We start from the raw sequence: 15,128 nt of genomic DNA, 5'->3' as shown, positions 1-15,128 counted from the left end.
ATTAAAATCTTTAATCATTCTTGTCTGTGTCTAGAAAGCGCGACGAACGTTATGTTGTCAGTGTTCCAGGTCATGTGGAACCCTTCGAATCTGTGCATCATTATGGGCAAAGCCCTCTCTCCCTGCAGGCATTCGCATGGTACAATAAGTAGCCCATTCCCTGGGGAATGGGCTACTTAATACAAGCAACCATGGGAGCAGGGCTAACGCCCAAATAAGACTACGATGTTTGTGGCCAGCTATTTTTTCAGAGGATGGATTTGCTAGAAAAATTGACTTTAAAAAAATTGTAATTGCTGCTTAGGTTCGAAATTCCTGCCTCAATTCACATTGCTCAGCCAGGTCTAGATGATGTCATTTGATGCCCGTTTTCATGACTTTCACCCTGCAAAATGGCTTTTATTCTGAATTCGGCATGAGAAGAACGTAACAAGTCCTCCCTCCCCTTCCTGGTGATGATTCAAAAATAAATTGACATTGAAATCATTAGCTTTGCTTATTTAAGGAAGCAAAATGCCTGTACATGTATATGTTTATCCTATAGTTTAAACAGGAAGTCTTTTGACTTGCCCATTTGGCTCTGCTGTTTTTATTTCAGACAGGAACTGTAAGTAGCAGAGACAGTGGAGGTCCTATCTGTGCATCACCATGAAAGGGATGTGCTAACTGTAGCAGTAACTGCCTCTTTGTAGGCATTTCAACACCCTTTGCCGTTTTGATGTCTGTTGCCAGGAGCTGCAGATGTTGGGGGTGGGGAAGGAGAATTCCAGTGAAAGGCTATGATTCAGCAACCTAAGCAGCTTGCGTTTCACAGCCAAAGTAATTAGATTGGCAGCTGAATTAAAAACCTACAGTGGCTCTTTTGTTTGAGGGGCGATAGACGTTGGTAACTGACAGTAAGCCAACAAGAGTACAACCAAGAAAATAATAGCGAGTTGGATCATATTCATTTGAAAGACACATTCATTTGTTATCCTGTATTATATATGGACACTTGTGGCACCCTCAGACAATCATTTCTAATGCCATGAATGAATTATCTTTTGAGAGATAAACTGGAACAGAAACCCAGTCCTGGCAGGTACGCAAACAGGAATAAGGGACCCGGAGCTGTGGACACTGCCCCCACCCTCTATGTACTCATGCGTGCCTGGCCCCTCAGACCCTGATGGCAAAGTCTGAGGAGCAGCTATCCTCATGTTTGCTTGGACAAGATCAGGGTCCCAGCTGAAGTAGGGTGTACAGTTGTGCAGCAAGTAGAGTCCCATTTCAGACTGCCCTGCTCAACATGGGGACGTTGAAGACTGAGGGGATGGAGCTGGACATAGAGGTGGAGCTAGTATGAATAGCTCTGCGCCCTTCCTCATGTTTGTGCTCCCTGTTAGGGAGTCAAGCCTGAACAGGGTTAGAGTATTTTCTGTTCGTCAACACGATCAGTGAATTTGAGTATTGGCATCTGGACACACCTCTTTGTCGAGACACAAGTGGGTCGTATGCTTTCATCATTTCCCCAGCTTTCTCAATGTTTCTGCCCAAATATATTCCTGGAAAAATGCTTTAATGAAATAAACTTAACATACATATATATGTATCTGATATGGTGCTGCTTCTGGGGGAGAAATGCTGGACTATCAAGGGTGAGCTATTCCACCTGCTCCCCGCCCCCCCCGGAGACATTAAAGCAAGGCTGGAGCTGAAGGCTTTCCCCCACCTTACCTGGTTTGTTTTGCTGTACATGTGTATTTAGTATATTTTGAATATTATTGTGATATTGTTGATTTGTACATTGTTAAATATTGTTGTAGTTTTTAATTTTTGTAAACCGCCCAGAGAGCTTCGGCTATTGGGCGGTATAAAAATGCAATAAATGAAATGAAATAATAAATGAAGTCAAGCCTCAAGTGAACATCATCCAAGCAACTTCTATTTTCACTTTATAAATCTAATGAGATCATGTTCTGTTGACAATTATAAATGCCCTTGAACCGTCTTCTGAGATTGGATATTATTTCTGTTATCACTCATTAGCCTTGAATATTGCTCTTACTACTATTAATTAGTGTGATTCGAGAAAGCCGTTTGAAAAATATTATTCAGAACAGGAGAACATCTTGAATCACTGGTTTTTGATTGTCCTCTTCAACTTTGTTCATGTTACGGGTTTACTATAAAAATGACGTACTTCATATTTAGAGATTGCAGGTAAACACTGAATTATTTTCCATTGATGTTTTCAGATTCTTGTAGTTTTCCACTCATTTGTACTTTTGTTTTGGTGATTATACCAATATACTACGCATGTATAGGTGCCTCTCTTAGGTAGATTCCACAATTTTTGCCTGACCTTGATAGCCAAGCCAAAAATTGGTGGTAGGCAGGATCTTGCAGTTCTGGGCAAAGTCAGAGGCAATCCTGTGCCCCTCCTTGCTCCATGTTTGAAGCTGGAAAGGATGAAGCAGGCTTCCCAGCCTGGCTCTGCACTTGTAACACACTCCAGGAGTGCTAGAAGTGCAGCAGTGGATGAACACCTTGCCACCCATTCCAGCTTCACAGGTGAAAAGGGTGGTGAAGGCTTTTTGGTTTGCAGGATACCCTGGAAGCTGCGGCAATGCAGCAGCTAAATGTCCCCAGTCTTCTCAGACTTCGAACTGAGGAGTTAGCAGAGGTTGCCATGGAAGTGCAGGAATTGTGCCTGGCCCATTCCACAGTTTCCAAGTTTGGGAGAGAGACCAGATGACCCACGTGCCACAGTGAGCAATAATGTAGGGCCCTGTTTCTCAGCTATTGTGATGGTGGGTACTTTTATTTTACCATTTTACTGGTGGTAAATTGTGATAGGCGTTCTGGATAGCTACAAATCTGAAAACATCGTGATAGCTCCAGGTTAGGCCACAGTAGTCCCCTACAGTGAGAATGAAGATGAGTTGCTATATTGATGCATATGAAACCCCATATTAGTGTAACACCTTTATTAGGTTGACCAAAAGATTCCTCCAAATGCACAAGCTTTCGAGATCTCCAGATGTCCTCATCTGGCAAGATGTGTTTTAAGCAGTGGGCTTGGGGTGGGATGGGGAAATAGGGGTGGGGAAAATTGATTTGATGGTGAAGTCTGCATGTTCAGAGTCCCAGTCGAATTGGGGGAGGAGGGGTCAGCAGACATTCAAATTAGGCTCTGCAGGTCATGTGATGGTAACAGGTAAGAAATGGAGCTGCCCTTAGGATTTGTGGGAGTAAGAAAGGAGAAAATGTTACATTTTGGGAATATAACATGCAGCTGTTACACAGAAGTATTTCCATGCTGAGTGAAGCACATAGGCTCTTTTGAGCAGCAGGTCACAGAACGAAACAAGGAGAAAATACAATACATTTTCTTTACCCTAACCCAATCTGGAGTGTGTAATGATGAAACATAAGTGCTATGTCAGATTTGACCATCAGTTCAGTTTAATTGCTTAGCACCCAAAGGTCAGTAGTTCATTTCACATACCTGTCTATGTGTAGATTTTTATGACCAGTGTATAAATCAGTCAGTGAAAAGGGCTAGCCATGTTATCCCAAAATGCTATCTTTCAGATAATGGTTTAAAAAGAAAATTATCAGCAAGTTGTGTTTGGGGTCCTTTCTTGCTTTATTGTATTGATCATTTAGTTCTGATGAATCCTTTTTTTGTGTCAGATTTTCAAAGAAGGTTCTTGAAATCCTGGATACCAGATTCCACAGTAGCTGTGGTCATTTGTGCAGCTAGACTATATATATATATATATATATATATATATATATATATATATATATTGAATTGTTCTGACTTTTATTCTGCCTGTTTGGTGCATTCTCTTACCCTCCTTATTGCTTTATTATGATTTTATTAGAATGTAAGCCTATGCGGCAGGGTCTTGCTATTTATTGTTTTACTCTGTACAGCGCCATGTACATTAATGGTGCTATATAAATAAATAATAATAACACACTAGTCAATTGATATCATTTGGAATCATTTGAAAAATGGAATATTATGGCTTTGTTTCAGATATTGGTAAGAGAGATTTATATAACTCACTCATATGCTTTAAAATATCAACCCCCAACTTAAATCTGTTGAGATGAACCTACATGAATTGGATATGTGCCTGTGAGAATGAGCTGGTGGTCATGTTTGTATTTGGCTGCAGGAGGAACTTCAGCAAGGAGGAGGTCGGGCCCCAAAATGCTCTGTGTATAACAATTTTCCGTAATTTATTGGATTTGTGAGATGACATTGTTTATTCAATTCTGTTTGCTTATACACCCCAGCTTGGAAGTCATTGGACAGTATCCAATGGGGCACTTTTGCCCTGGCCGATTTTCCTGCACTTTGCAGATTCCTTTCTGCAAGTGGTGCCCACCGTATATGCAAAAGAGATTTAAAACTTCTGGAAGGAGGCACGTCAGTGAGCTTGCGTAAAAGTGTTTCACTGACCTGCCTCCATCCAGAAATGAGAGTTTCCACTCATTTTGGGGCTTCCCTTAGAAAGCACTAAATCTCCCTTGTGTAAGCAGTGCGCCTTACTTGAGCAATGGAATCCACTACTTGCAGAAGGGAGTTGGTGGGGGCATAAGCACAGTGGGATTCTGTGTATCAGTGACCAAGGCCATGCTTGGTGGATGATGGTATCTCCAAGCTGTGGTTTTAGGTGCTAGCTTGTTTTGAATCTGGTAACTATAGTTTCCCAGTTTGGATGAAATGGGAACGATGATTAGTTGGACCAGATCTAATAGCTGTGTGCTGCAAAGGGAAGGGAGAAGGGCTGAATGCATAGGCAACAGGGGCCGTACATATCTCGGCTTACAGTACCCAGCCAAGATATGATAAATCAAACCATGTCCAAGACTCTGGATCTAATTAACTTAGCTAAGTCTATAATCCATTCTATTACATTTTTTCTCCCAAGAGAGGAACTATCTGATACCATTTGTCTTAATATAGGCCAATATTAAGCTATTTGCTTTTCTTCTGTATCACAAGTGTAAGTTTTCATGACCAAATAATTTTCGACCAGTAGATTGATGGGCATTGTCTTTACATCTACTAAATCTGCACATTTCCATGGTTGTGGTAGCTGTGTAGATTACTTCTTGTCATGGGACACATTGAAAATGTGGAATGTTGGGTCTTGGCAAGGCTTTGGGTGGTGTTAATGCCCTACGTGGCAATGCTCAACATGGCAATATGTGAGTTGTAACCTGGGATGTGGTTGTGTGGAGCTTTTCAAGCAGGCACAGTTCTGTATTTGGTGAGGGCATAAATATAGAATAACACATCAGTATTATCATCCACTTTCTAGGCTTTTAGCAGCATGTGATGAATTTTTAATTGATCAAAGATCTGTTTCTTAGGTTTGGCTGATCGCTCAAAGTTGTTTTTAGATGTATATTGTCTGTTGTATGCTTTTGAATTTTGTATATCGTTTTTAATGTTTCAATCTTTTTGTTAACTGCAGAGAGCTTCAGGGTCCCTGCAGTGCAAGGGAGTGCCCAAAGGACCATCATGAGAGCAGCAGGTGATGGGGCAGTGGCAAAGCAGCCCCGCATCAGCACCTAGGCCAGCTGGGCACTGTAGTATTTGCAAAATTACAAAACGAAGCATAAAGACTTAATTTTAAGGAACAAACTTTGCTTAGCAGTAGGCTGCTACCCAACTATATAGATGAATAAAAGAAATCAGATCCTTAGCTTCCTTTCCCTGCTGGTCTCATCCAGAACTGATTCCCCCATATAACCATTTCTAAATCACTTTAGTTCCTAATCACATAATATGCCCACCGGGGCCCACCAGGGCTAACACCACTCACCACTGTTTCCTTTCTTCGTAGTTTTAAACATTTTAGAGCTAAGGTGGCAGCCGACTGGGCAAGGCCATGGTTATAGATTCTTATTTTTTGTTATTATTATAGTTTACTTTAAGCATACGTTATCCTTTTCTACCACAAAATGCTGCTATTTGCCATGGAGCCATGATTTAAGTGAGCTTAACATGCAAAATGGCACATTTCTTTCTTTTTCTATCAGGGTTGGCAAACAGGTTTTTGTTTCTTGCTCTAACATATTATGAGTGGACAACCAGTTGTGAATCATGGAATGGCAGGGAGAGAGAAGAAGAGAAATAGCAATTGTGTGCTTCACAACGGAAGTTGTACACAAGGCGGAAGTAACATGGCAGAAGTAATAGGCATGGCTGTTTAAAGCCACCTCTTCCCCGCATCACTCCAGGATCTAAAATTACCGAGCTGCACCACTGCTTGTGAAAGGAGTACTGACCAACACTGGGAAGAAATGGGTGCATGAGTAGTTTCTGAAGCATTTTTAAGAACTTTAAATGTTGACACTGTTGTTATGAAAGGAAACCAGTTTTCTTTGAGCCAGATTGCTTATTGGCAGTTTTGTAGAGACATAAGGAGTGATAAAGCCGTGCCCTGTGGCATGCAGAATAGTCTGATGTTCCATTGACTTCAAATTTAGCAAATGTCTAGCCTAAACTTAAAATTTATAAGGAGAATTTCCAGATTAGATTATCTTTTTTTTAAAAAAAAAAAATTTAAATGAAAAAGTTTGAAATGATATGTCTGTTTGGGATGTGTAATTTACATAATACAAAGAGGATCTTTCAAATTAAACATAGCTTATTCATACAGATTTTTTGTTGTTGCTGTTTTGTACTTTCTGTGGCTTGTAATTATGCACTGATAAGGCACATCTGGAGGTAGATGTTTTTGCCAGAAATGAACATACTGAGTACAAGAAGGAATTGCACAAAGCTATTATTAAAGCATTTTTAAATGAGCAAATGCTTTTGTCTCTTTCCATCTTGATTTGAGGGATTTAAAAATCAGTTAGGAATGCAACAGGGTGGGTGCCGGATAATGAGACAGCCCCCACCCGAGATCTAACTCCTCTATTGACTTGACTTGCTTGTCTGTCTCCAGGATTTCAGTAAACAGCTAAAGAATTTGAAAACACAGGGAAGGAAGCTGAATTTTCTCTAAGCAACATTTTGGTGTCTCTCGTTATTTGGTGTCTGAGTGGTTTTCTTTTAAACAAACCCAACTCAAGATTATATTTAAGAGTTATGGTTTGGGTGTTTAGTGTAAAAGGTTCCAGGATATTAAAAGTATCCAGGCATCATTTTCTAAATGATACTTTCCCCCAGCCAGTAGATTCTATACAACTAAAGGACCCTTTTGCCAATGTGTTATCATGAACATCCTATTGATTCTTTTGCATGTTCCCACACTATATTCCACTTCAGCTTCTAGCATAGCCCAATGCTCATGTAATGGATAGTAGGAGTAGCTCCAAGATATTTGTCCTTGTTCCTTCTCCTCATTTTCTTTTTTAGTAGGAGGAAAATAATAAGACTCATGAGAAGTATGATGTAGCTTCTCCTCTCTATCCAGATTATGATCTCATGACACAACCAGCTTTTGGAGCTTACCTTGTTTAAGGAGTCTCAAATGTGTTCTCTCTAAAGAACGTTTTGGGGTCTTGGTGATGACTAAGTCCAAAGAGGCAACAATCCACTGTTAGGTTGTACAGGGGATTTAGAACTGGAGACTTGCAAAACATTTCCCCTTGGTATTTTATTCTTTGCCCTTGGACATGGTGCAAGGTTTCTCCCCAAACAGGTGAAGTTTGGAAAACAAAGCATAAGGAACCATTTCTTCCATACCTATGCTCTCTATAAGTCAAAGCATGTACTGCACCAAACAATTCCACTGCACATGTTTTTAATTTCAAGGCCCTCTTCTCGGAGAACCCCACAGCACCATGAAAGCTGTGTCTGCCTATTTCTGTGTCCTTTTGTTCTGACTCTAGGACAGTGTGGCTCCCCTTCCCTTTGGAAATGAGGAGGATGGAAACCTCAGACAAACCAGAGTGGAAAGAGGATTTTACCAGACAAGGAAAGATTACTACTTTACAAGTAGAACTTGTAGAAGTAGTCTGTGAACCTAGTCATGTAAATAGCCATTAGTATTTATAGGCTGAAGGTGACAGAATGAGACTGTCCCAGTGTCCCACTTCAAACTATAGGTATAAAAACAGAACTATATAGAGGAGAAATGCCTTACTTCCACACCCGGTGAAACCTGGGCGTGGGGAGGCTATTGTGGGTGGGCGTGGGAGATGAGGCAGGAAGGCACGCCATAGGCAGCCTCCCTGTGATGCCACCGGAGAGGGGAGGGGAAATCCAAACCCCATTTATTGGCTCTTGCTCCTTCCCTCTTCCTCTTCCTCCTCCTCCTCCTCCTCCTCCTCCTCCTCTTCGAAGCGTGGCTCCCTCCCTCCCTGTAGGCAGTGTCAGTGAGCATTCAGAGGCACTATTGCAGTGATTGGTAATGCCTGAGGCTCCCCAGCTGCGAGCCCTGTGGCCCAGCTGGCGGTGATAAGGGTCACCTTTGAGGCCAAACTTCCTCATCGATTTGGGGCCCCACGGCATGGGGGGTGATGGCATGGAAGGCCTCCCTACCCCAAAAGGGGAAGCCTGGGAGATGGCAAATGTTGAGGTGCCACTCTCAGGCTGTGAATGTCTTGCCCAATATAACAATGGCATGAGGCCGGATTAGAGAAGATGCCCGCTTAGGTTTACCCTTTATACAGATCTATTAATAAATGTGGCCCTGTTTAAATCCCAACCTTGTGTCTGCCTCATCATTTCCCACACTCCACATTCCCTCAAAGGGTCTAGCCTATTCCTTTGCTGCTCTGCCAGTTTTCTATTCTGCAATGAGTTTTAACCCTAGCAGAATGTTTGAAAAGATGTGTCCCCCTACCTAAAATGGGACGTTCCATTCCAGCGCCTCATTCTACTGGGTGTAAAGGCCAAGCTTTAGTCATCAAAATGATTTGCAAGTGTAACAGTAAAGAATCACAAAGTTTAAAAGCCTTGTTGTCCTATCCCCTTCCTATGAAGCAGGGTCATCCATTAAACACCTCTACAGTAGCCAGATGATACTTTGCCTTATGCTTTCTGTGGAGAAGAAAATCTCCACAGAAAGGTGTTTACAGAGCAAATGACTTGTACAAGACACCAAAGGTTAACCTGCATGCTTCAAGGAAAGGCAAAAAACCCTCTAGGGTTATGGCCAATTTTACTTGGGAGTACATGTACTATAAGTAGAGTCTTGGGATCTAACTGCACCTTTTAGCATATAGCATAGGCTGTTGTCTATATTTGTTCTCTTAGATCCAACTCAGAAAAAATATAAGGGTGGCTTATAATGAGGATATGTGTCTAGGGCCTTAGCTAGGCCTAAGGTTTATCCTGGGATCGTCCCGGGGTCATCTTTATTCATGTAAATGACACACAGGATAACCCGGGAGCAGGCAGGGATGACCCCGGGATAAACCTTAGGTCTAGCTAAGGCCTAGGCTTCTGTTCCCAAGTGATTACTGGAAATCATACAATGAGGATAACATGAGTCTAGTTTTCTGTTCCCAAGTGATTATTCTAAATCACAGAGGTCTATAAAATTATGTGTGGTGTGGAGAATGTGGATTGGTAGATGTTTTTCTCCCTGTCTCATAATACAACAAATGAGGTCATCCAAAGAAACTCAGTGGTGAGAGACTCAGGACAGATAAAGGAAAGTGCTTCTTCAAGTAGTGCGTCATTAAACTATAGAATTTTCTACCACAGCATGTCTTAATAGCTACCGATTTAGAGAGTTTAAAGGAGGATCCTGCAAATTCATGGAGAATAAGGCTATCAGTGCTTACTAGTCACAATGGCTATATATATTCCCTGCAATATGCCTCTCAATACAGGAGGGTGCTCTAAAATAATAATAAAAAACCTATAATTTTTTTTGAAACATACTTTATCTTTTAGCTTTTCTATTTAGTTGTTCGGGTGACAGTTCTAATTTCCCAGTAGGATAATGACCTGGTTCCCATGATCACTGCTGCCCACCATGGATTGTTTAAGCTACAGTGAGCCATGGTAGTGCCAGTTTTAAAATATTCAAGCCAAGTCTTGTCATGTCATCCGAATGCAGGGAGCGGGGCTTTTACGAGGGTTAAACAACCCTCACATAACCTTAGAGCCTGCTTTCTGGGACTGGATAGCATGATAAGCCATGGCCACAGCTTGAATATCCATAATGGCTGCTCGCATATGCTGGCACATGCCGCAGCCCACTGTGGCTTAAATAAGTCAGGGTGAACTGTTTGATTATGTGAACCAGCCCAATGGAGGTTTGAATATAAGTTTTTGTAGCTCAGCCAATCTGCAAGTCAAAATAACATGTTTGTAAGAGAGGAAAATGTCAGAATATCTGAACTCAATTAATGTTAAATAGCTTGTATTTTGTTGTTGTTTAGGTGAACTGGAGATACCAGATTCCGATGATCCTTTAGGCCAGATGGATGGACATGACAGACCAGTTCCAACCCACAAAGGTAATCCTTTATAAAAATGTGACAACTAAAGGTTTTATTTTTATGACATTTTATTATTAATATTGCAGCTTGTTACCTTGTACAAAACTATGACCTATATTACAAATGCAAAAGTTTTATAATGATGTACAAGTATCTCCAGGAATCCCCAAGGTTCATCTTGACTTATCAGTCAGTCATTGTTCGTGGTTGCCCGGGATCCTTCCTCTGCCTAATGTCCTCTGTTTGTACAGAGGACCAGTGGAAGGTTCTGTTTTTTAAAAAGACCCAAAATTAAGCAAAGCCCCGCTCCTTTCCCTAAGTTCTCTGGTACATACAGAGGACATGGGAGAGGGTCACAGTATTGTTTTAGTACCACTTTTCCTCCTAAAGATGTCCCAATTAAGCTCCAACATAAGATACTCTATTCCACACAACTAGGGATGCTTTTACAAAAAATACTCTAGTTACTTGTAGATAACAACAAGGCAGCAGGAGCCCAAGTTGTAACTGCAGGTTTCCTTGCCAAAATTCCATCAAGGTTTCCTGCTATTGCCAATTTTTCTGTGGAGTTTGCAATTGACAAGTATTTTGATTGGTACCACTCTCTCCAGCAAATTAGCATCTTTGGTTAAAGGGTAAAGTGGTTCAAGAAAAGTATTCCTTCCCCAACCAATATGTTATCATACCTCCTGACCTTTGGGTCAATTTTAAGCAGAGATGGCACTGAGATTTTCCCAAGCCACCATTCAAGAAATGAGACAGATAGGGTTGAACATATTTTTATATACTGCTCTTTGTGCCAATCAGGTTACTACCACATGCCATTTCTATTTTCAGGATGTGAATTCTGCCTAAATGTCTTGAATACCATTAGATGCAAAGGAATGAAGCGATCAACTAGGAAATGTTTCCAACTAGTAATGCTGCTCTAAAATTGTGTTTAATTTACTCTGCTAGGAATTAAGTTTAATTTACTAGAACTTCAGATATGCTAGTGTCTGACTGGTTCAGATGAAACAATAACCCATGATAGTTTAAATAATCCATGGTGGGTTATTGTGCCATGTGGTGGGATATTTTTTAACCCACGGTGGGTTATTTTGTCAAAATGACCCATGCGAATAACCAACAATGTGCAGAGTGGGATGTTTACCACCGTTGGTTATCATGTTATGTGGACAGCACCACTGATTATTTCGTTGGCTACAGAGTCGCTAGGCAAGAGTGGTCAAAGTGGTGGTTGCCGCTGTACTCGAGACAGCAGAACTCTATTTTTGGCAGCAAGAGATGATGGGATACAAGTGGGAGGACTGGGAGGCAGGAGGACGGAGGGTGGAGACAAGTTAGTCAGTGCACCATGGATTAATAATCCATTGACAGTTGCTTATCACTAACTCACAGTTGGTTATTTTTCTGATTGTGTGAGGAGTACCCACAAAATAATCAATCGTAAGTTGATTATTAACCCACCGTTGACTATCGTGGCATCCAGATGTGACCTCTGTGTACTTACCTTGAAATATCTGAGAGTTCGATCACTGAACTTTACATTCCTAATGCTACCACTGACATGCATTTTGCTTTCTCGTGTATCTCAGAACAGAACACTCTTTTTAAAATAACCTTTTGAATACCCCAGGCCTTTTTCTTTACAAGTTATTTCATAGCACATATTGCAATTTGGAATTTTGGAACATTCTAATAATTAGGCTTGGCTGTATGCCACTCTGCATGTTTTTTGGCAGCATCACATATACCTACTCTGTTTGAAACAACCTGTCAGGCATCTGAACTCTTTGTGGAGTCATCTGTGGAACAGCTAAAGTAAAGAAGTACCGCACATGAGTTTTGAGGGTATTCTTCATTTAGCCTAGTATTTATGTGCTATTTTTGGTTCTGTTTGTCTTATCTTGAAGCTATTGTATTTTATTGGCAAGTTTTTTTTCTTCCACTGAAGAACTGATATCGTAATGCAATCCACATGTTGAATTTGGGATAGCTAGATTAGATATGCATTTGGGTACCTGCTGTGCTTTACGGTACTCAGTGGGTTTTATTTCCTACTAGCTCTTAAGTAAGTCATTAAACATGTTAACAGTCTGTAAATACCAGCACACTCTTGTCAGTCTTTTTATTAATAGCAACAACAACAATAACAACAACAAAGCAAAAACAAAAATGGAAGACTAATGGGTTTCATGTGGGTTGCCTTGGAAGAATCCCTGATATATACAGCTGAACTAATAGAGTTTTTAGGAGAATAAAGTAGGAGGAGAACTGTTAAGTGTAATGAGGGAGCATGCGAATACAATCATGGAATGACCTGTGAACACTGAGATTTGCGAAAGGTTTCCGAAAGATTTTCTACATTTTATCTAGAGTCAACTAGCTTTTGTGTAACCTGAACCCCCATACTTGTCTTCAAAATTAACATGAGAATACGTTATCATGCAATAGGCAGTTCATTTACAACAGCAGCAGCAACAACAACAGCAATAACTTCGCTTTGATTATCTTGGTCCAATGAAAGCCATTGAATGATTTGAAAAATTGTACATTAGGGTTGTGCCCGTTTGCCACTAGCCTAAGCTGGCCCTTACACTTACCAAACATATGTGACTTTTTGCTTCAAACTGCTGTTGGGAATCCTGCTGGGTAAAGAGGTGACTATAATAATATCACAATAGACTATGACATATACTAGTGCTGGGTCAAAACCTGCACCCTATTTTCAGGAACTTTCTCCCTGCGAAAAAAGGCATTGTTTTTTCTGCCTCTTTCACTGGCATTGGGGAGGGAATTCAGAGAATTTTCTCCTTGGGGAGGGGGACAGAGTTTCCAGATAACTTTTTTTAAGTGTAGTCGGTTACTGAGGGGCATTCTTCCTATTTTTTAATTTTTCAAACTCCCCCTTCTCCCGGCATTTGGAGGAGCCCAGCAGTTCTTAGTGAATGCCTATTAAGACCATGTGATCTCACCCTCTCCGATAAACATTCAGGAAGAAATCCTAGGCTCCTGAAAAGAAGACCCCCTCAACAACTGGCTACATTTTAAAAAGTATGTGGAAACCCTGTCCCACTACCCAATGAGAAAATTCTCCGAAAATTCTCACCTCTCCCAGCCTCTTTCGTTTGTGTTTTCATTCCACACACACCCTCTGCCCCCATGAAATGCTGAAAATGGAATGGTTGAAATGTTCTGCCTAGCACTAACATATACTAATTTAGGTACAGTTGATCTGAAAAATATCATCCAGATTTGAAATAAGCACAGGTGTGAATTACTAGAGGTTTAAACCTTTATGAAAAATTCTATCTGGGTATGTTCTCCTATGCTACAAAAGTTGAATGTAATCCTAGGATTCCGTTTGGTCAGAGGCTTGTAACATGAATCCAAGCATCTGATTAATTTCATGGCTTGAATCCAAGAACTGCATGACTAGTTTTACTTGCCCAAGGGAAAAAGAAACAGTTGTCCCGCTCCCATGCCACATGGCAAATCTCTTGAAACTGAAGGAAGTTTCAAAAACAATTTGTAATGTTGCATGCAGGGTAAGGGTTTGATGCTTGACATTAAAGAAGAGGAAGAGGAAGAAGAAGGCCAAGATTTCAGCTTTTGGATACTTTTGGATACTTCTAGAGTTGCTTTTTAGATCCTAGCGAAAATTTAATGATCAAAATGAAATTTGATGTAATACAATGCTAGTGCAAGCAGCATAAATAAATTTCTTGCTACTAGGCTCAATTCTGTCCAAAATGATTTACTCTCAAACAACTTCATAGACAATTTTCAATAATATCTAATTAATCTTATTGCAAATTGAATATTAACTTTAATTTTTTATAGATGTGTTCCCTCTCTTCATCCTAGAGATTTGTGTTTTTTTAAAAAGAATAATCAATTCAATATTCTACCTGGTGCCTTTGTCAGTACCTATAAAATCCGAAGTACCACTGTGACGGCACAACCAGCCATTGTTAAGTAGTCTTGGTTTTTTGGCATCCATCTGAGGTAACCCATAATGGTAGATCTTCCAGAACAGAGTAACAATTTAACTAGTTCTATTCCTCAAAAACTTTTGTTCTTTAATGTACTGTTAATGTACAGTTGCCTTTTATAGAATACAATACACCACAAATACCATTCAAATTCCACTCTGATGAAATGGTTTGGGTTAGTACAAACTGGTGCTTAGATTTGAGTGCTTTGCATTAAAATATATATGTGGTGCCCTGTCTTGCGCTACACTTTGTAAAAAAAAGTGTGGAATTTGAATCTATTAAAATAATGTTTTGTTGAAGAATATATCATTCTGTAAAAGTAAGCTTTTCTAACTCAAACCACATTTATTAGTAGGTTGTTGTCATTGCAAACATAATAGCAAATATTTTAAAAGTCCTCATAATTAGTTTTAGCTTAAGAGTATCACTGAAGTTGTAAATGTCATCTATTACAACTATTATTTTAGCCTTGAGAGTCAGATATTTGAATGTTAAAAATGTATTTTGAAATTCTTGCTGTATCACAAATTAATCTGTTGTGGCTTTGTTTAAAATATAGTGGACATCCCTCTTACATCAGCGTCTTTGGGCAGAACTGAATGTGACATTAATTGCATGACAGCAATTAATGTGTACTTATAAATTGTAACTAGCTGCTACAGGAAGGCCTGAGCAAGACTGGGATGAGAAAATGGAGTGTTCCATGTGTAA

The 15,128-nt window shown here is 40.2% G+C and overlaps 1 protein-coding gene across 1 annotated transcript in view; it reads left to right on the top strand.

Annotated features, from left to right (window-relative positions):
- The window catches only part of ROR2 (receptor tyrosine kinase like orphan receptor 2), a 141,666-nt gene that overhangs the window by 86,822 nt on the left and 39,716 nt on the right, over positions 1-15,128 (top strand). The window contains exon 2 of the mRNA XM_063128589.1: positions 10,357-10,434. Within this exon, the coding sequence (XP_062984659.1) occupies positions 10,357-10,434 (78 nt within the window). The remainder of the gene's footprint in view (positions 1-10,356; positions 10,435-15,128) is intronic.

Source organism: Elgaria multicarinata, chromosome 6 (assembly GCF_023053635.1).
Source record: "Elgaria multicarinata webbii isolate HBS135686 ecotype San Diego chromosome 6, rElgMul1.1.pri, whole genome shotgun sequence".
Lineage (NCBI taxonomy): Eukaryota > Metazoa > Chordata > Lepidosauria > Squamata > Anguidae > Elgaria > Elgaria multicarinata.
The sequence above is the reverse complement of the archived record's forward strand: the minus strand, read 5'-3'. Positions and strand labels throughout refer to the sequence as shown.